Consider the following 18,524-nt stretch of genomic DNA (forward strand, 5'->3'; position numbering starts at 1 on the left):
CTAACCCTGGGCCTGCCCCAATTGCGGGCCACACGTACGGTGCACCAAACGTGGTTGGTTCCGCACCCACACAGCAATCCTTGGCTTGTTCATCAAAATTATCACTTGTTACGAGTGACGAACTATATAGTCAAGCAAGAGTCATGAACGCGGTACACTGATCCATGTCGTACAAAATGGCGAGTTACAGGGCTTCTCCCACCCGTCTGGACGGCATATCCTCTCGCTCTTCATAAACGTCATAAACAGGCAAAGCTCCCTCTGACTGCAGCTTATGAGCGACGTCCTCCACCGCAGCGAAAATGCGAAGAAAGTTTCCGCCTGTGAGACCCGCGAGCTCGTACTTGTTCCAGCCCCTGCGAAAAAGTTCTGCAACCTGAAAGAAAGGTCTTCAGTCGGATAATGACAATAACCGATTGATCTCACAAGATTCGGATACTTGGAGACATCTTCTAGACCCTTGGGAGCATCCATGATCCCGTCAAAGTCACTACCGATACCGACGCTGGGATGGAAGTAGTCGAAGATGGTCTCAGGTGACAATACCACGCTTACTGCTTTTTGCTGACCACCCGCGCTATATGTTCGACGTGATCTGCTACTCTCTCTACGTCTGCCTCACCTTCGGGTGCAACGAAGGCTGGTGAGAAATTAACCTGTTAAGCTAGGAATGAGATCGACATTCCCTTGGAAGAAGAAGGTAAGCACCATAACAATGCCATCTTTCTGCCCCTCACCCGTTCCAATCATCCTAAGCACCTCGTCAGGCACATTGCGCGCCACATTATGCACTGCCCTTGCGGATGAATGTGACCACATGACAGGTGCCTTAGAATGCATAATAACCTGTGTAGCGGTCATATCTGATGTATGCGAGAGATCTACCAACATCCCAATCCGATTCATCTCATCTATAAGCTTGAATCCGAGAGGACTGTGGCAAGTGAAGTCAATCGTGCAACCCTGACATGGAGCGATCCTACCTCAATCCATGGTGTAACGGGGAGATCATGTCGATATAGCCACAAGAATCCGCAAACGCGTTGTGACATACATGAGTGAGTGTAACGTATCGAACGCCAAGGTCATAGTATTGTCGAAGCACTGCAATGGAATTTCCAAGTTGATGCGCCCTGAGAGTACGTTCAGCGGCAACCTATCTGAACGCGATACACCGTACCCTTCAACCCCCAGCAGACCGGCTATTTTTCTCTGGAAAATAGAATCCTTTACATCGGCTGAGCTCACTGCATACTGGAAGGTCTGGAGCAGAATAAAGTTTTAGAACACCGAGATTGGTTGCTCAAATCTCACCTCCGGATACTTCACAATCAACCCTTTGGCGACATCAATCTGTTCCATCGTGTCCCTGCAACCGAGTCAGTGGCCGTGATGGAAAAACAACTTTCTGCTGCTTACCTCACCCTCCAAGTCGCGTTCAAGAACTTCCTTCCCTCAGCCGACGCGCTTGCACAGGGAACATATGCCGACCTACATAATGTTCGTCATTACAGGAACCTGTAATGTTTGTCAAATATTACCAGAAGAATCCTCCAACCCTTCCCTCTCTAAGTCGCGGAATATCAACATGCATAGGCATCTTGTCATGCAGTGGTATGGCAGAAACATTATTCCGCCAACCATAGCGCGCAACCATAGGCAAATCTTGTGTATTTCGCATCACCATCACGGACATATGTTGCGCATAGTCTAGAATTCTCACTTACCAATGTGCCCATCCTGAGTGGTGAGAATGATCAACAAGGAAAAGGTGGTGATAGGATCGACGGACTTACTATAACAGGAGCCATATCCAGCAGCCTGCGAGCAGCCAGGTCTGGGTCTTTCGGCAGCGCTCCAGACCAACCATGGTCGGCGTAATAGTCAGGACCGACCAGGCCGATGACAATACCGACAATAAACAGGAGTCCTAAGAGAGACCAGACTATGGTGCGGACGCGAAGCGCTCGTGACTGCTGCTGCGCGGCTTCGTGCTCGGCGTCGTCATGAGCATAATTTCTCTGTTCTGAAGAGTTTCCGTGTATCAGTGGTTCTGCTTCCCCGCTCATGCCTGCGGTGATCAATTGAAGTTGAATCAAGGTGCAGTCTCAGTACTTGCAGGTGAAAGTTGCATCACAACATAGCCTCTAGTGACGACATCGAATATTGAAATATTCTGACCAATCAGAACGCCAGGTTGCTATCTCGCTGGCACTACAGCCTGTGTAGCAGCAATGTATGTAGTACGAGTATTGCTGTAATGAGGACGTATTGTTCGACGTCGAAGGCACAGTATGCATCAGCATTAATTGGCTTTAAGCTTGTACATATTCCATGCTAGCACGCACGCTAGTTCCACTTCTCTCGTTCACTTTGAGCCGCTCGTCTAAGGGCTATGACGAAGAGCAACGCCAAGCGCGACAAGGACGATCAAAGCGACCCTCTACCCATTTATGAATGCCATCCGCCCGCATGGGTGCCTTCCACACACAGAGCAGCGGATGTTGGTGAGCGTCCCTTCTACACGCCTGGGGTGTATCATCATTTATCTCGTACTAAGGCTACCCTGGGTTTGACCCCCCTCACCCCGGTCAGGAGGATGTCTTGTCTGCAGCCAAGATCAACGATGGGTTCAGCCAGGCCCCGTATGTTCAGGTGAGTCAATGGCGAACAGCCATTTCCACCGTCAGAGGATTCATATTGTTGCAGTCCGAGCACTCTGGAGCCGTCGAAGCACGCTTTCCGCAGGAGTCGAAACGGGGCCAGCTCTTTGACGGCGACAGCATTTCGGTGCTAGAAACTATCATGCATGAGGTATTTTGTCGACGTGCGCCGCATGCGCCTGTTGTCCCGTGAGTGTTCTTCTGTCTTATCGCGTCGTCGCTCAGCGCATTTTGGCAGTGCTTCGACGTTTAAAATACCGTCTCGTGTTACTCTTAATGATACCCGGCGGCAGTCCTGGTTCGCCGACCTGGCGAACCCAGATGTTCCGCTTCATAAACTTGGGAAGAGTGTACCCCACGGTGCTAAAGGGCACGATCTCCTGGATCTTCTCCAGTCTAACAATGTAGCGATCCCCCGCGCAGTATGGTTCCTGAGGGTTTTTGGCGCGAACGAAACAGTAGAGCGACTTTATCTTTTGTTGCGTTCCTTTTTAATTGCATCTACTAGGCCGGCCTCCGAAACAAACCGAACTTCAACCCGATGCAGTATAGCATCGACTGGACGAACGTAGTGACCGGGTATATCAGGAAACAGCTCGGCGAAATCGCACTACCCAGTGCACCTCGACCAGGGTTGAACATCAAGCAAACCTTTAAAGGTGTCCTCTCAGACTCCGAATCGCGTGAGCGCTGGGTATCGCGGTTCGGTTACTGGTAAGGAATCTTGCCTTGGAAATGTTTGTTGATTTATAGGTTGCTAGCCTTCAGCTGCTGCGACCATTTTATGTGGAAGGTCTGGTAGACCGCCGCACGTTTCTTACTTGGTTGGTACACCAGATGTCGGGATGCAACCTTGCCCAAGCTGGCTTCGTCGCACATCTTGCTGATCAATACCTGGATGACATGTTGTCGAGCAGGGCTCTCACGAAGCCATTTATGGATGCGTGTGTTGCGAAGCTGACTGAGGTGGGTGAGCTGTTGCTACATGAGCTATGCTTATCTCTTGTCAGATACGGACGTTCCTCCCGGACCAACTAGCTAGATTAGACGCCTTGCTTAAATCGCTGTTGCAGGTGAGCCTACCCAGCAATTGACAGGGCCTTTTATTCACCTCCTTAGCGTATATGTTTGACTCTTCCAGACGCATTCGTCAGTCCTCACACATGGGCGAACAGCGCATCATTCGTAGTACCAATATTATCCAATGATAATAATAGTAACTCTACTCCCGGCGATACATGCAACCGGGAAATACAGCGTGTCCTTCATCATAATATCACCGACATCCAACGTCGTACCGATGCCATGCTCTTTCGCAATCTCCCTCCCCGGGTCCCGGAGAGGCTTGGCTCGATGGTTGTTGACATCCAGGTATGCTATCCTTGACCTGTCATCATTAGTTAATTAGGAGGCATTGTGTAGATTCTCAATTCTATTTCAAGTATGACCGACATGTCGACCATTGAGTTTTTCTCGTGTAATGCGACGGACCATCCTTCCACATCCACTTTCTACAACAAACTTGACACTCTTCTGACCTGGAGTGTCACCCCTCTTCAATTTGGTCCCCATCGCACCTATGCTGCCGTCTTTTTACTCTCGCAATATCGCCAGCGCACAGCGCGGCGTGAGGTGTCATCGAGTGCACTTCAGGACTACCTATTTGACTGGTTGGATACGAGCGAGGTGGCAGTGGAGAGCGGAAACCTCAGAAGTGTTTCGGCCCTTTTTGGTAAACTCGTGAAGGATGGCCTGTTCGACTATGCGGCGTATCTACAAAGACTTGTGGCGAGGGGAGGAGAGAATCTTTCATATGTGCAGGTACGGTTTGAAGAGTCCAATTAATGTGGAATGTTGATCGCCCTGTTAGTCGACTTTGCCTGGTTCGAAACATCGCGAATTTCTCCGTTGGATACCGTTGCATAGCACGACGTCTTCACTCTCGCACCAGCGCAAAGTAATTCTTCATGGGCCTCGAGTACGAGAAACACCGGAGGATGTATGCGAGCGTGCGATGCGTCGAGAAATAAGGACTGTCATACCACTGGTCTTTGGTGGTAAGGTTATCCCGTTCTGTTGGCATTCCGCGCTGATGGATGAGTCAAGGCACTGCACTATTGTCACCCCCAAGTCTTTCTGAGCTCCGCCAAAGCTGCAGTACTACCATACAAGCTCCAAGATTTGAGCAGGTCGAAATGTTTAAGCAGTGGCTGCTTCCCAATTACAATAAATTTGCGGCTAGGTATGCGGTATCTTTGCATAAATGCGTGAGACTCTCTAACGTAATTTAGCTCGGACGCATATGACGAGAGTGATGTGCTACAAACATATAGTATTGTTGCAGAGTTACTTAGTTGCACCAAATGTTACGGATCGTTACTTGAGGTATTTGCGTGTCGTGTTAGCTGACGCGAGCTGAGATGTTCTTGATAGCTCAGCTTATCTGTGTTGTCCCAAACCTCGAATCCTCAAATAATTCAAGTTGTTGGGGAAGTTTTTCATCGTTTCGCGACCGTATGGACCTCAATGGGTTGTACGGGAGCCATAACAACAGCTCTCTACTCAGCACATATGGAATGGAAAAATAGGGGCATGCGAGTGCGATCATTGCTGGCGTTGTTGATTCAAATGGATGCAGGTCGACATCTTGATGAATCTGCAAGGGCGCAGATCACCGCAGATATCTCGTCCTTCACTCATGTTAGTCCGCCAATCAGATTTTCTAAGCGCTTTTTTCATCTATCTCCAGGCTTTGGCTCCTGACACCGCGAACCCTGGACATGTCCCAGAACACCTACCAGAGATCTTGTTGTTGGCAGATGACCCCAAGCCGGATGCCCCTTCTATACTCGCCAATGGGTTATGGTACCGGTATCGTACGGCTCTAGACTGGGGATGGAAAGTTTGGGATAACACGATTGCGTCCCTGCGACAAGTGCCCCTCATGACTGCAGATATCGATAAGCGACGTGCCATCGGTCTGCGATACGCTCAGTTTCTTCTGCACATTGATCAACACCTTCCGGCTGGTTTAGATGATCATGTTTTGCAATGGTGCTTAGGAACAGGTAAAGGAGAGATCCTAGCACTCACCGTAGAAGCTTGGGATGTCTGTTCCGTGGTGCTCCTCTTCTTGACCGCACACGGCGCCCTGTCCACGACCAGCCTTCTCCGCGGCCTTGTCTACCCAGCTTGGCATATCTGTGCAAACGCGACGGGGTATTCAGCACAGCTGCCAAGTATATTTGTACAGTCTGCAAATGAACTTTTCGACCGTTTAGTCCTTCACGAAGAAATTCAAATATCTTCGACAGTACCATCTTCGTTGCTCGATACGCATCGAATCCACAGTCGGCGCCGAAACGTCTTTCGCGGGCCACACTTCCCGCAGCTTGCAGGAGAAATGCCAACGCTTCTGTTGATTGAATGCAACGAGGCTATTGCTTTGGAGCTCCGGGCGACAGCGAAAGATCTCCGAGTGCGGACATGCGAGAGCCGCGAATTCAGGCAAGCAGCATATCGCGACCTCGATGTCATACGGAAGGCATTCGAACAACCTATTCAATCTGGGTCCATTGGAGAAACCCTGTTTGAGCCCCTCGTTAATGCATTGAAGGTGATATTAAGCGACTCGAGTGAGGGTGGGGCGCTTCAATCATGACACTTTCGAAGATGCTGATGTTACTTCACAGGAACGGACGTGAATGCATTTCTTACTGGTCGTAGTCCTTCGGAACTAAGTCCATGGCGGCTTGCGGCTACAGCTGTCCAACTTCAGTTTGGCCTTCGACAGCTTGGCAGAGCGATGGCCCATGACACAACGAAGCAGGCAGCAAGTGCATCTCTTGACAAGATGACGTCCATGTTATTTCACCATTCAATGGCATCGGACGAGGCATATTTCATTGCAGAGACTGCACGTGACATTGATGGCCCTGTTGCAGAGAAGGTAGGGTGTTACCCTCTGCCCCTTGTTTTAAGCTTACTGCTGTAACCAGTTCTTCAACAATGGCTTCAAAAGCATCGTCGATATCTTCACCCGCATGCCAATAGCCTCACGCGACACACTCTTCGACAGAGTAGATCGTGCTGGGGAGTTACTTCGTGTTCTTTCTCATGTAGCGGAACCCCTGCGGACGAAAGGAGTTGTCCTTCATTTGGATCCAACCGTGCAAGAGCGGCTCAGTAAAGCGGTACTCGAGACGCTCGTCACTATTGAGACGATGCTGTCAAAATTAACAAGCATCTCACATGAGGTGAAGCGATGCGCCATTTTTCTTGCGCGACTTTTACAGTTCAACCTCGGATTTATTGGACCGTGGTCGACTTCTTGCATGGAAATTCACGAAGGCTTAACGACTGTCTTGTTCCGCTTGTTGCTCGTATGTATCCTTAATTTCGAATCGTCCGGATCTGACGTTTCACAGGTACACGCAACTGGTGCCCATTTCGATCCGGTTGCGTTTTCGTTGCTGGCGGATACATTCTATTTTGTTATTGACGGTAAGTCACTGGGCAAAAGTTTCCACGGCTTTTTCCTCATGTCTAAAAGAACTCAACTCCCATTCAAAATCTGGTACACCTGATCCCTTCCGGTTTTACCCCAAACATCTGGAGTCCGATCTTCCTCCAGGTGTTCCAGCAGAGTTCTATACCCAGCTGTGCTCCCTTCTCCCGCAGCTACCACCTAATGATGTCGTCAATGCCTTAGTGCATGCTTACCGCGACCATTCCGGTCAACTTGTCTATAGCACGTTGGTGCAAAACCGACCTTGGGAGTGGATCGAAAATCTAGGAGAACCTTCCGTCGAGACCGGCTTACGGCCCAAGACCGACTCAGCTATAAAAAATGCCGCGTCACTCTCTCTTGAATTTTTCGCAGCGCGACCGACAGGAGACCATATTTTCCAAACATCAGTTTTGGCCACCAACGAGAATGCATCAGACCAAGACAATATGAGACTGGAAGGAGATATGAGATCGTTTGAAGATGGTCTCTCGGCGGAAAGCGTCTACACGAGAGACTGGCGTGAGACACGCCTCGAGGCTCACCGCGACATACACGCTGGCATCGCTGAGAGTACAAGCGGAGATGGCACCGATGATATCGGTGCCCTCACTATCCCCCCCGCCCAGATACAATCTGTGTCGCGGAGGGCATCGCCTGCGTCCTCAGTGCGTTCAAGGGAGTCAGCGTATGAAAGCATCATGTCATTAAGGCAAAGCCCAAGCATGGGAGCTAAAGCGTCTTTGTCGACCGTGAGTGAGACAATGGAGGATGCTGAAGGTAGCACAGCGGAAGTGGGGGTAACAGGACACAAAAGAAAGGCAGAAACAGATGACGAGGTGGAGATAATCGAAGGGCCAATACCCGAGAAAGCGAGGAAAGGTAAAGGCGTAAAGCCTCGCTCAAGGAGGAAGTAGTTTCTTGTTTTTCGCTCTGTACATTGTAGAATATATGCAAGAATTCGGGATGTCTTTCGTTGGCGTGAAAGCCGTCATTTTGTCGCCAACCTCGTACAGTTGTCCTGCAGAATGGGACGAAGGATCCAGAATCATCCTCTCTACTAACCTTACAAGCCTTCCGTCATCTTTGGTAGAGAATAGGAGACAGGGAATGTTTCGTTTCGATGGGTCATTCACTGGACGAAATGTAAATGGGTAAAATTAAGACAACAGGCGTATAGCGATACACATGATCAGAATACGTAGATAGAGACCCCGTCAGAATGGATCGTACTAGTTTAGGGAGGATGTCATCCGATTCCGCAACTTTTGTATTACTTCCTTCGAGAATCACAGTCTGACTTCTATTTCTTCAAGGTGCCGATCACTGAATCAGGGGCGTATCTCGGAATGACCTAAAAAGAAGAGTTAATGTCAAGGAATATTTCCTCAGCGAACCAACGAAAAAACGAACCTTGGGATCGTGCAACATGTTGAACTCCTCTGTTGCATCCCTTCCCGCATACAACAGGATCGCTTTCTCGCCTCCTGGGTGGTCAGGCAGGAACGAAGTAACATCGAGAACCTGTCCGTTCACAATCACCCACACGTCGTCCTTCTTGTTGTGTTTTGCAACTTCACTCTCCGTGAATGCCTGGGAGGCCGGAGCTGCTGTCGAAGGAGCATCCGTGGGAGCTGGTGCTGACGAAGGCTGTGAAGCGGTAGGCGGAGCCAGCTGGCTAGCAAGCGCCCCAAGCCGACCCCCGGCCTTTTCAACAAGCTTACCGGTCGTTTGCAAGAGATAAGCAGCGGCTGAATCCCCGGATACACGGCCGAAAACAACACAACCCAAAAGAGATGAACCTCCAAGCCGGTTGGCACCGTGTACACCACCTGCAACTTCTCCTGCTGCATATAGACCGGGGATAGGTTTCCCGTCCTTACCAACAACTCGAGACTCCGAATCAATCTCAAGGCCACCCATGGTGTAATGGAGGACAGGGGTCATGATGGCCACATGGAAATAATCATTCATTGTCCACGCTCCTGACGAGAAGAACTTAAAAACGAGTCAGTTCTAAGTCACTTCTTCCTGAAGACAGTATACACATACCTTTTTGCCGAAGGGATCCTTGTTGGCCTTGGCGCCTGCATTGTATTTGTCAAAAGTTTCTTTGAGATGTTGGGGTGAAATGCCCATCTCCTTTGCAAGAGCTTCACCACTCTCGAAACGTTTCATCAGCTTACGACCAACGTAGTGCTTGCAATGCCACTCGATTTCCTTCGATGCTTGGCCATTGAGGACAAGTCGAATGGGATACTGGGCCATCATGAGCACGCGTCTGAGACTATGTAGGACATGACTTACTTTCCCATTCTCCCATATCTTACCAGTGACATAGTCACGATGTTGAAGTTCATCCACGAAGCGGTCACCATTCTTGTCCAGAAGCAAACCACCAACACCACGGAGTGCCTCGGCTGCCAGGAACTTTACTTTCGCATCGGGTTCATTGGGATCAACTAGACCTGTGGGGTGCACCTGCACTTTTTCGAGGTCAACCGCACTGGCACCGATTGCCATGGCCATTTTCTGACCGTCACCGGTACAGTGATCGCCGTTAGTAGTTGGCAAGTCATAATACTCGGGCCTGTGCTGCTTCAGCAGCGAGTCTGGGGTAAAATCTGCTGCATAACCTCCAGTCGCAAGAATGACAGGACCATATGCAGTCTCTGTCTTGCCATTACGGATGTAATCCACACCAGCAACGGCCCCAGACTCATCCCTGATGAGCTTAGTCACTCGCGCCTTCTTATAAATCTTGACCCGATCCGGCTGAGAGACCGCTAAGTCTTCTAGTCGCTCCATCTGGGCATACGTGATAACCTGTACGAGTTCGTATGCGGAGATAAGTTTGTGTTCCTGCTTGTAGCGTAAACACGCACCATTCCAGGGAATTGCGCACTTCCGCGGTGAGTGCGAGGTTGGGTGTGACCGCCCAAGCGGGCCACCTTCGAAAGGTCTAAGCCAAACTTGTTCTGAAGCCAGTTGACGGCATCACCAGAACGTCCAGTCAAGACTCGAATAAGATCGTCACGAGCGAGGTCACGGGCCTGTGATTCTAATGTCAACGCGCAATCACTCGCCGCGTTGTGATAGCTAACTCACGGAACGCTTCGTGTCCTCGAAGAATATCTTTGCGTTGTCAGGGATGCCCAACTCCTGCTGGGCCTGAGTACCAGCACCGTTGATGCCGGAGGTGGCCTTGGTAGAGTTACCACCCATAAATCTAAATAATTTTCGAACGACAGAGTCAGTACGGGCGTGGACCTTTGAGCGGTAAGACACACCCTTGCTTGTCAAGTAGGAGAACATTGGCTCCTCGTTCGAGAAGGGTATGAGCTGCTGAAAGACCGGCGAGACCACCGCCAACGACGATTACCTGTGCCATGGTTGTATCCGTATATACGTGGGGGTGGATGATGGGTGAACCTGTACAACTAAGAAAGCTTGACCTGCGATACTTTGTACGGTGCCGGTAAACCAATGAGCGGCTAGCATGTGATTCTCGAATGCTTATGTCAGCCGGCTCATACACCTGGCCCATCAGAGAAAACACAGGATAAAGCCCCATCATTTAATGTGCTGTAAACATGCTACATACACCAACTTCAGAGGCGTGATTGGGCTACGGTTCGTGATGGCGGGAGTTTCTCTTCTGCGGAAATGCCTGGAACTCCGCTATTTCCTCGCAGCACCGGTTGACAACGTCAGTGGTTGACATCTTCGCGTTCCCAAGCACAAGCATCCCCCGCATTTTATCCCCGGTCGGCCTCCCCGACTCTACATCACCGTTCTCAAACATGTCTTTGTGTGCTGCAACGTATCCAGGCCATACGATGTGTTCCCAGTACAGCGGAGGGTCACGCCAAATCGATCCATCTGAATTGGGTTGCGCTCCAGGTAGTAAGTCGGATTAGTTCGTGGTCGAACGCGCGGGGATCCGTGGGAATGAATGGCATTTTTGAGAAGATGCGGAGATAGTAAGGTAGAGCGCCATGTGTGGAGATAGACGGAAAGCCACGCCAGGGAGAGAACAGAACAAACGGAGCAAATTAATCGTGATTTTTCGGAGACCACTCATTTCGTTGGATCATCTTACCTGCTATGTAATAATCTCGCTCGCGTCTCCGTTCTTTCAGCGTATCGTGTTGGACACGCAAAAATATGCGGATATCTAATTGATCCATCGATCCCTAAACAATCACGGTCAAGATCGAAGTCATCGCAACGTTAGAGCATACTAGGTCGAGCGCTCATACCTGGTCCCAATAGAGCAGGAAGCCGTCGACCAGAGCCCATGTAATCTCTATCCCGTGATCCTCACGACCACGGCGTTCGACTTCTTCAAAGTGTGACCTCCACTTCGCGTAGCACTCGGGGTCAATTGGGAATTCTTTTTGCTCGTTAAGAGGATCGTGGCTTATATGGTCCAATGGCATTTTTCCGTCTTGCTTCACTTTCTCCAGGAACTGGCTGAATCTACGCCAATCTATGGCGTTCTCAGGACTGTCCCAGTCTTGGACGTTGTACACAGGGTGAATCGGAATCAATTCTTGAGGCTAATTCAGGGATTTCATCGACAGAAGGTACGGCTCTAGGTCTTCGGCCACGTACCGGTGCGAAATCCTGTTGTCAGCTATCAGTCCGGTTCACTTTACAATTACTGCGGCATGCTCACATCCTGATGAACGATGACGCTGTTTGGAAGGATCGTGCGAAGATGCTTTGCAAGGGTCGTCTTCCCTGAGCACGTAGCTCCTCTGTAGATAGGAATTGCCTCATCGAAAAAGATCGAGTAACTCTGAGTAGTGATCTTTACCCGACTCCAATAAGAATGACTTTGGTATTGGCCATGCAGTGTGAAAGAGGGGGTATAGATGCGAAGTTAACAGCAAAGAAGCCACAAGCGCTGGAGATAAGAAAATGCCTAATTCGGTCAACTCGAGCGTTTACCGATCTCACAGCGGAAGATGTTGGAACTTCGTCGTGCCAACGGTCCCATGGCATGGCATGTCCATATCACGGTAGTACGAGTTACTTGTGTACATGTTACAATGACCCGGCACTTATGTCTGCCTCTCCGCTTTCCTCTTGACGTCTTCAGCCGTGCCCGCGACCTGTCCCGCGGTCTGCTTCTTCGTTTCGTCTGCCTTTTGGCTCCCAAATCCAAATAGCTTCCAACCCGAATCCTTTGCTTCTTCAGCCTTCTGAGCGGCTGTATCCTTAGCCTCCCCATATCTTCGCTCTGAAGCCTTGCGAGCGTCGTCGAAGGTCTTCTCTGCGGCCTCTTTATACTCATCCACTTTCGACTGTGCTGCTCGCACGTTCTGGCGCGCTCGCTCTGTGAGCTCGTGCCCAGCTTCTTCAGCTCTCGCCTTCGCGCTAGTCTACGATCGGGTCAAGCTTTGGTACTCGTCCTGGTAAGAGCCGTCACCACACACCTTCATCCCTGCGTATTTTTCCTCGGTCTGCCGCACCCCGCTTTCTGCGCGAGCCTTTGCCGCTTCGGCAGCTTGTCGCGCGTCGTCCTGCGCCTCCCGCATTTTCTGTCGAATCTCCTCCTCTTCACGAGCAGCCCGTTCCGAAGAACTTAGCGGTCGATTGTGTCCCTGGTGCTCTCTTGTATAATAATAGTAAATGCCCGCGAGCACCGCCGCCCCCCCGCCGAGTAGGAGAGCGTCATTACGTTTCTTCGTCTCTTCACGTCCAGACGATGGTGGTGGCGGTGAGCTGGTCGCTAACGGTCTACATGTCTGAGGTATTGGTTAGATCGTTGATAGTCAATGCAGCGAATGGGAACTTGCAGCGGCAATGCATCTAGGGTATCTCATAAAGCGCGCTGTTGCCATGTTACGTGGTAGATTGTGATAGTGCATTGTGATGGGCCTGCGCGCTCGCAGAAAAATTAGTAAATGCGAGTGTGGTACAAGGGAAAAACTGTTGCAGTGTGGGTGGACGTCTCCTATATAAGCTCGTTGTGCAATGACGACAGGGCAAACTATGACGTCAATGCTCCATCACGTGTACAGCTGCGTCCATTCCGAATCCGGTGAAATGTACGGAGCCACCAACAAGATATGCGTCTTGGTAGACAGTCGACAACAGTTACTTGCACGCAACAGCAAGTAGCATGGGTATGCGGTGGATCCATGGTCACACCCCCGCTCCAAGCTGTAGCAGCGGCTGTGTATCAGCCGAGTTCGCCGTCACGTGACGTATGTTGAGGAGGGCAAGAAGGATTGCCCTCCCCCTGTGCCACCGCCAAGTACCCGTCGACATGCCAGCTACCCGTGCAGGTATTTCTTCTGCGTCATCCGAGCAGAAACGTCACCGGACTCCCATTTCTCGTCCTCAGCCAATGCCTGGTGGTTCAAAGAGATCAATGAAGCCGCCACCCCATTCGGAAGTCATCATACTCTCTTCGGACGACGAAAATTCCCCCGTCACCAGTACTCGACCTAGACCCACCAAGCAGTCTTTCGGACACTCGAAGAAGAAAAAAGCAGTCCTCCGACCACCTCCTCAAGTCTTTGGGGAAGTTCTCGAAATATCGGAGTCTGATGAAGCCCAGCCATCACTGCCAGCGGCTAAACGGAAGACAGAGGACAGCACTACCGAAAGTCTCAAGCGCACTGTAAACAGCCTTGAACAGGTGATGCCTCTTCTCTGACACCCACACGCCCATTATATATCTTAACGACATGCACTATGTGGTATATAGGCTCTGAAACTTGCCAATCAGCGTGCAGCACAAGAACACTCGGAGCTCAAATCTTTAGAGGAAGCCCAGGCCGAAGAAATAAATGCACTTCGAAGCGCACTAAGCAAAGTCCGTACTCGCTTGTTAGTGCCACTTACAAGCCTTACGTCATATATTCCTTCGCTTCTAGGACTTCTCAGAACTCGAAGATCACATTCTTTGTGAAGTTTGTACACACAAGATGTGGAAACCCTACCTGTGTGTTTGTTTATTGACACCCACATATGCCATTCTCATCATATATCTCCAACAGGTTACCCGACTGTGGCCACAGCTTCTGCCAGGATTGTCTCGTAGACTGGTTCACTACGACGAAAGCCAAATTTATGAATAGCCACCCCGATTATGATGCTCAATGTGCCATGGTCCTTGGTCAACTCCGCATACTCCTCAACAGCATACCCGCACTCTTAAACCCATATGTTCAGCAGCAGCTGAAGGCTCTCCTCATTAACTTGCGAAGGATGCAGCCGGAACATACTTGTCCATCCTGTAGAAAACCTGTAGTGACCAAACCGGTTGAAAATTTTCGTCTGAAGGCGCTCGTCAGGCATATTTCTGATCTGCAGGGCGAACCGACCCCCCACGAACTGTCACGTTACCACCCAGTACTAGGCACCGGTCCTTTTGACGTGTTCTTTCCTGACCCCTGGGTATAACAGCCAAAGCTTGAAGCTTGGTATTCTGCTCGGTCGCTTCGTCAGAAACAGCTCTCTCCATCGGTCACTGGGGTCATCGAAGTTGTAAATCCACATATTAATGTTATTCTACATAACTTATGCAACTAATGCATATGTCTACCTGACGCCAGACGCCGCTCGGTAATCACCTAGACGAACCCGGTACATATCCGTCCCGTAACTACGAGGTAAGAGAACTCATCGATCAATCTATCAGCTGGGGTGAATCCGAGGTCTATTACACACACAACAGTCCAGCCACGATGTACGTTGGTGTTTTGGATCCAACCTGTTCCACGTTCATACCAAGGCGGGAGTAGAAGAATTTCCCTGCCGTATTAGAATGGGCAACCTCGGCTTGGACGAGGACGGTTGAATATCCGGGTCCATGCCGAACATCCTCGGCCGATCTAGGCTCGGACGGTGTCTCATACCTGCACGATGATGCACGTAACCGGCGGGCAACATCGTGGACCAGTGCCCGGCCGATGCCCTGTCGTTGATGGGTTGGCTGGACCCCCAACGTGAGAAGTGTAATGTGCGCAAGGGAACTATTCCTGTGTTCAGTCTGTACAGTTCCATGAGAGGCATTAATCTCGGCAGAGGCAAAGGCAATGACTGAATCTTCGTGCGTGGCAAGGACGCAGAGATACCGAGGTTGAAGGAGGAGATGGATAAAGAAAGCAAGGGGGTATTGGACAGGGAGGAGGCTCGCCTACTAATGTGTGAGTAGATCTGCAGGAGCCGGCATAGCAGAGCAAGTGTACGTACGTGAAGTGCACGGACCTCTGGTAGGTCCGAGGCTTTCATGAGTCGGAAACGAATTCCAGGTGGAATTAGGGGTAAAACGTGTTCGCTGTAGCTGCCTGCGGGAGATGCGGGACTCATGGTGGGATAAGTTAATGGCAGCTTCGGGTTAAGATCGGACCTTCCCTACGTACACTTGGTACTGTCGAAGCTACACGATGTCAAATCTTCATCTCGAGAGGATGCTATTAAGGCTCATCTAAGTACAGGCAATACTGTAGATTGCACGTCTGTTGGGCATAACAACTAGCATCATGCAGAGCCCGTGACATGCCTGTTCCCTGTATCCCCGCCGGGCCCATGTCTGTGGTGTTCAGGCCGTGATTAGTGAACACATCAGACATGGGTACTTTGGAAGATGCAGATTCAGGGGTCTGTCCCTACGATTACGGCTCATTGGTATACCCACCAGCATATCCTACATTGTTACCATTGGATCGAGTTGTTGTGTCGGTGCTGCCGTAAGCGTAATAGAAGTCGCCCGGCTCGGAGCAGTGTTTGGTTTCATCACCAACGATGGCACTGAAATTCGCCCCCTCCGGCTACCGCTGCCTTCGCACTGCACGAGGTGTTCACGGCATTCGTCTCTTTACAACGAGCCCACCTGCTTACTATAAGAACGTGATTGTGTCGAAACCTGACCCGGCAGTCGCATTGATTACTTTGAATCGTCCCAATGCCCTCAATGCACTCAACGCTGCTCATTTCGATGACATCTCGAGCGCACTCAGAGAGGCTGACGAAGACCCCACCATTGGAGCCATGGTGATTACAGGTTCCGACAAGGCGTTCGCTGGTGCGTGTGGCAATCTTGACGAGACCCTACCCCTTGACCAACCCGCGGATAGCCGGTGCCGATATCAAGGAGATGAAGGACAAAACATGTATGCACCCATGCCTTCCTCACATAGCGATCTGACATTCCGCCTTCTCAGTCGCAGAAGCTTACATGTCCAACTTCCTTGCCAACTGGGAAGTCATTGCCAAGCTCCGAAAACCAGTCATCGCAGCAGTCAGTGGGTATGCTGTAAGTGCAAGGTCCTTTCCGTCAAAGTCGGTTTTGCTGAACATTCTACCGTTCTATCCGACAATTTCACACCTCTCCGGGGGAATGTCGCAATCTGCGTAAACACTCATCGGAAAGCTTGGTGGTGGACTTGAGCTTGCGCTTCAAGCTGACATCCTCCTTGCGGCACCTTCCGCCAAACTGGGCCAACCTGAAATTAATCTCGGAGTGATTCCAGGTGGTGGTGGTACCCAGCGCCTTGCCCGTCTGATCGGTAAATGCCGTACTATGGAAATGGTGCTCACCGGCCGCATCATCGACGCCGAAGAGGCTGAACGCTGGGGTTTAGTAAACAAGGTCGTGCGTGAGGAAAGCGGAGTCGTGGATGCGGCGATCAAGTTGGCCAGGGAAGTTGCCAGCAAAAGTCGCGTGGCAGTCGTTGCCGGAAAGGAAGCGGTTAACGCTGCGTTCGAACTGTCCCTTTCGGAGGGGCTAAGGTTTGAGCGGAGGTTATTCCATAGTTTGTTTGCTACCGAAGACCAGAAAGAGGGTAAGTACAATGCCAAGCGGCGTCCTCGTTTATGCTAATACACTCCTGGTACAGGCATGATGGCGTTCGTGGAGAAACGAAAGCCCAAGTGGACCCATTCGTGACTTGCCATATGTACCGCGTGGCAAGCTCCGCATCACACTTTTTCCAAATTGCTACCTTCTGTACATTATCACTAATACAGGGACTACAATTACATAAGAGAGTCACTAAAAGCGGACCATTACTAGGAAGCGAACCCTATCAGATTATCGAGTGTGTATTACTATGCATGTAATTGGTTCTAAACGTCCTTGTCCATCAAAATTTTGCGGGGCAAAACTTTTTGGAGTGCATCGTTTGGACGTCGCGACGGCACAGGTCTTTGCCGCATAAGTCGCAACGAACCTTAAGGCGCATGTGGTGTGATAATATGTGTCGAATCACATTCTCCTTCTGCAACAACCTGCCGCATCCATCCCACTTGCACTTCACGGATTCTCTGCCCGTGGAAACGAAACCGTGGACTTGTTTGAGATGGATTCGCAGGCTCTTGCGATCTCCAGTAACATGTATGCCACACGGAGATGAGGGGCACCCCCAAGCACACAGGCAAGAACGAGTGGCAGGATATAGGGCGTCGCGATTTTCGGCTTCCTCCTGATCCGGTTGCGGCGTGTTAAGGACATGTCCTTCATGCCCTGTGGCTCCGGTGGGCGAAGTCGTAGTTGGAGAGGTGGTGTTGGCCGGGGGCTGGCTGCGCCGCATATTTACGTACACGTTATGAATTTCGGTAGTTGTCTGGGATGTTGTTGGTTGCAAAAAAGGGGAGGGAGCAATATCAGTGGGAGAGTATTCATAGAAAATGGTAGGATTAGGAACAGTTGGGGTAAACCGAGGCTCTAAGCTCATGTTGGTTCCGTAGGGTGTAAACAAATAGTCAATTCCTCCGTGGAACTGTGATGTAACGTGGATGGGAACTTCCTGCCCCCAAGGTCCTTCAAACTGGGTAAAGTCTTCGGTAAGTGACGGGATAGCGACGCAGTCATCAATGATGCTATCCGTTTGGTGGTCGCAGTTGGAGTCATAGTCTTGCGTGCCGGGAAAAGCACGACCGCCGATGCAGGAGTGATCTGCAGCTGTCGCATCGTAGGCGCTCTGGTCCCGACATTCAAGCTCGTCTGGAAGATAACGGTATGGAGTGGGAGACACGGCGTTGATAACGCTGGGTAAGCAATCAATGCGCATATTCGCACCGTGCGAATAGAAGGAACTGATTGCAGGACGTTTGAGGCTGCGAACGGTGATCGCAGCAAAACAAAACGTACTGTGAGGAAAGTTGACAACGTTGGGCAGTCCATGGAGACAGCCGGATAACGCGCTCGCAATATGCATGCGAAGCTTCCTCGGATGTCGCAGACGTGAATGGTGGAATCGCAGCCATTGCGGAAAGAAATGAAGCAAGCTAGATGTTCATTCTGACCTTTATATGAACAATCTTTTCGGGAAGAAAGACAAGGAAGCTAGTCGGAGCATCAGATCTCATCGGAGAACGACCCATCACGAGTC

General features: G+C 50.6%; 9 protein-coding genes across 9 annotated transcripts; 3 read left to right on the forward strand and 6 right to left on the reverse strand.

The window, feature by feature from the left end:
- Positions 1 to 78: 78 nt before the first annotated feature.
- Positions 79 to 2,268, reverse strand: F5J12DRAFT_796191 (membrane dipeptidase-domain-containing protein). The gene is made up of 12 exons (XM_051744099.1): positions 2,152 to 2,268; positions 1,797 to 2,100; positions 1,728 to 1,740; positions 1,542 to 1,665; positions 1,420 to 1,491; positions 1,315 to 1,369; positions 1,181 to 1,263; positions 984 to 1,133; positions 709 to 934; positions 556 to 656; positions 427 to 505; positions 79 to 376 (listed from the first exon to the last, which is right to left on the reverse strand). Exons 2-12 carry the CDS (start codon positions 2,067 to 2,069, stop codon positions 185 to 187), a joined length of 1,368 nt encoding a protein of 455 aa, XP_051604748.1. The 5' UTR covers positions 2,070 to 2,100; positions 2,152 to 2,268; the 3' UTR covers positions 79 to 184.
- On the forward strand, positions 2,255 to 8,140 carry F5J12DRAFT_796196 (uncharacterized protein). Its single transcript, XM_051744100.1, has 18 exons — positions 2,255 to 2,507; positions 2,561 to 2,655; positions 2,710 to 2,852; positions 2,902 to 3,121; positions 3,172 to 3,377; positions 3,425 to 3,629; positions 3,674 to 3,736; positions 3,783 to 4,034; positions 4,086 to 4,484; positions 4,534 to 4,720; positions 4,770 to 4,905; positions 4,955 to 5,048; positions 5,097 to 5,363; positions 5,413 to 6,304; positions 6,356 to 6,612; positions 6,662 to 7,045; positions 7,091 to 7,166; positions 7,216 to 8,140. The coding sequence occupies exons 1-18, from the start codon at positions 2,396 to 2,398 to the stop codon at positions 8,085 to 8,087; spliced, it is 4,860 nt and encodes a 1,619-aa protein (XP_051604749.1). The 5' UTR covers positions 2,255 to 2,395; the 3' UTR covers positions 8,088 to 8,140.
- Positions 8,141 to 8,473: 333 nt separating this feature from the next.
- F5J12DRAFT_779192 (Flavocytochrome c) lies at positions 8,474 to 10,561 on the reverse strand (the record flags this gene model as incomplete). The annotated part of the gene is made up of 7 exons (XM_051742371.1): positions 8,474 to 8,524; positions 8,584 to 9,168; positions 9,223 to 9,429; positions 9,478 to 9,996; positions 10,056 to 10,223; positions 10,279 to 10,399; positions 10,461 to 10,561. 7 exons carry the CDS (start codon positions 10,559 to 10,561, stop codon positions 8,474 to 8,476), a joined length of 1,752 nt encoding a protein of 583 aa, XP_051604750.1.
- Positions 10,562 to 10,688: 127 nt separating this feature from the next.
- On the reverse strand, positions 10,689 to 12,091 carry F5J12DRAFT_945323 (P-loop containing nucleoside triphosphate hydrolase protein). The gene is made up of 6 exons (XM_051749734.1): positions 11,993 to 12,091; positions 11,852 to 11,933; positions 11,788 to 11,799; positions 11,433 to 11,732; positions 11,273 to 11,366; positions 10,689 to 11,052 (listed from the first exon to the last, which is right to left on the reverse strand). The coding sequence occupies exons 1-6, from the start codon at positions 12,025 to 12,027 to the stop codon at positions 10,799 to 10,801; spliced, it is 777 nt and encodes a 258-aa protein (XP_051604751.1). The 5' UTR covers positions 12,028 to 12,091; the 3' UTR covers positions 10,689 to 10,798.
- Positions 12,092 to 12,239: 148 nt separating this feature from the next.
- F5J12DRAFT_887645 (uncharacterized protein) lies at positions 12,240 to 13,022 on the reverse strand (the record flags this gene model as incomplete). The annotated part of the gene is made up of 3 exons (XM_051747204.1): positions 12,240 to 12,560; positions 12,615 to 12,910; positions 12,974 to 13,022. 3 exons carry the CDS (start codon positions 13,020 to 13,022, stop codon positions 12,240 to 12,242), a joined length of 666 nt encoding a protein of 221 aa, XP_051604752.1.
- Positions 13,023 to 13,450: 428 nt separating this feature from the next.
- On the forward strand, positions 13,451 to 14,592 carry F5J12DRAFT_887646 (uncharacterized protein; the record flags this gene model as incomplete). Its single annotated transcript, XM_051747205.1, has 4 exons — positions 13,451 to 13,825; positions 13,895 to 14,002; positions 14,064 to 14,131; positions 14,187 to 14,592. The coding sequence occupies 4 exons, from the start codon at positions 13,451 to 13,453 to the stop codon at positions 14,590 to 14,592; spliced, it is 957 nt and encodes a 318-aa protein (XP_051604753.1).
- Positions 14,593 to 14,679: 87 nt separating this feature from the next.
- F5J12DRAFT_183664 (acyl-CoA N-acyltransferase) lies at positions 14,680 to 15,534 on the reverse strand. Its single transcript, XM_051738281.1, has 2 exons — positions 15,385 to 15,534; positions 14,680 to 15,328 (listed from the first exon to the last, which is right to left on the reverse strand). Exons 1-2 carry the CDS (start codon positions 15,499 to 15,501, stop codon positions 14,852 to 14,854), a joined length of 594 nt encoding a protein of 197 aa, XP_051604754.1. The 5' UTR covers positions 15,502 to 15,534; the 3' UTR covers positions 14,680 to 14,851.
- A 389-nt stretch (positions 15,535 to 15,923) lies between these two features.
- On the forward strand, positions 15,924 to 17,052 carry F5J12DRAFT_796219 (ClpP/crotonase). The gene is made up of 4 exons (XM_051744101.1): positions 15,924 to 16,216; positions 16,269 to 16,304; positions 16,356 to 16,447; positions 16,565 to 17,052. The coding sequence occupies exons 1-4, from the start codon at positions 15,937 to 15,939 to the stop codon at positions 17,012 to 17,014; spliced, it is 858 nt and encodes a 285-aa protein (XP_051604755.1). The 5' UTR covers positions 15,924 to 15,936; the 3' UTR covers positions 17,015 to 17,052.
- Positions 17,053 to 17,276: 224 nt separating this feature from the next.
- Positions 17,277 to 18,399, reverse strand: F5J12DRAFT_779196 (uncharacterized protein; the record flags this gene model as incomplete). The annotated part of the gene is made up of 2 exons (XM_051742372.1): positions 17,277 to 18,180; positions 18,284 to 18,399. The coding sequence occupies 2 exons, from the start codon at positions 18,397 to 18,399 to the stop codon at positions 17,277 to 17,279; spliced, it is 1,020 nt and encodes a 339-aa protein (XP_051604756.1).
- Between the last annotated feature and the right edge of the window lie 125 nt (positions 18,400 to 18,524).

Source organism: Pisolithus orientalis, assembly GCF_024613125.1.
Source record: "Pisolithus orientalis strain OTSU chromosome Unknown F5J12scaffold_2, whole genome shotgun sequence".
In the NCBI taxonomy this organism is placed as follows: domain Eukaryota; kingdom Fungi; phylum Basidiomycota; class Agaricomycetes; order Boletales; family Pisolithaceae; genus Pisolithus; species Pisolithus orientalis.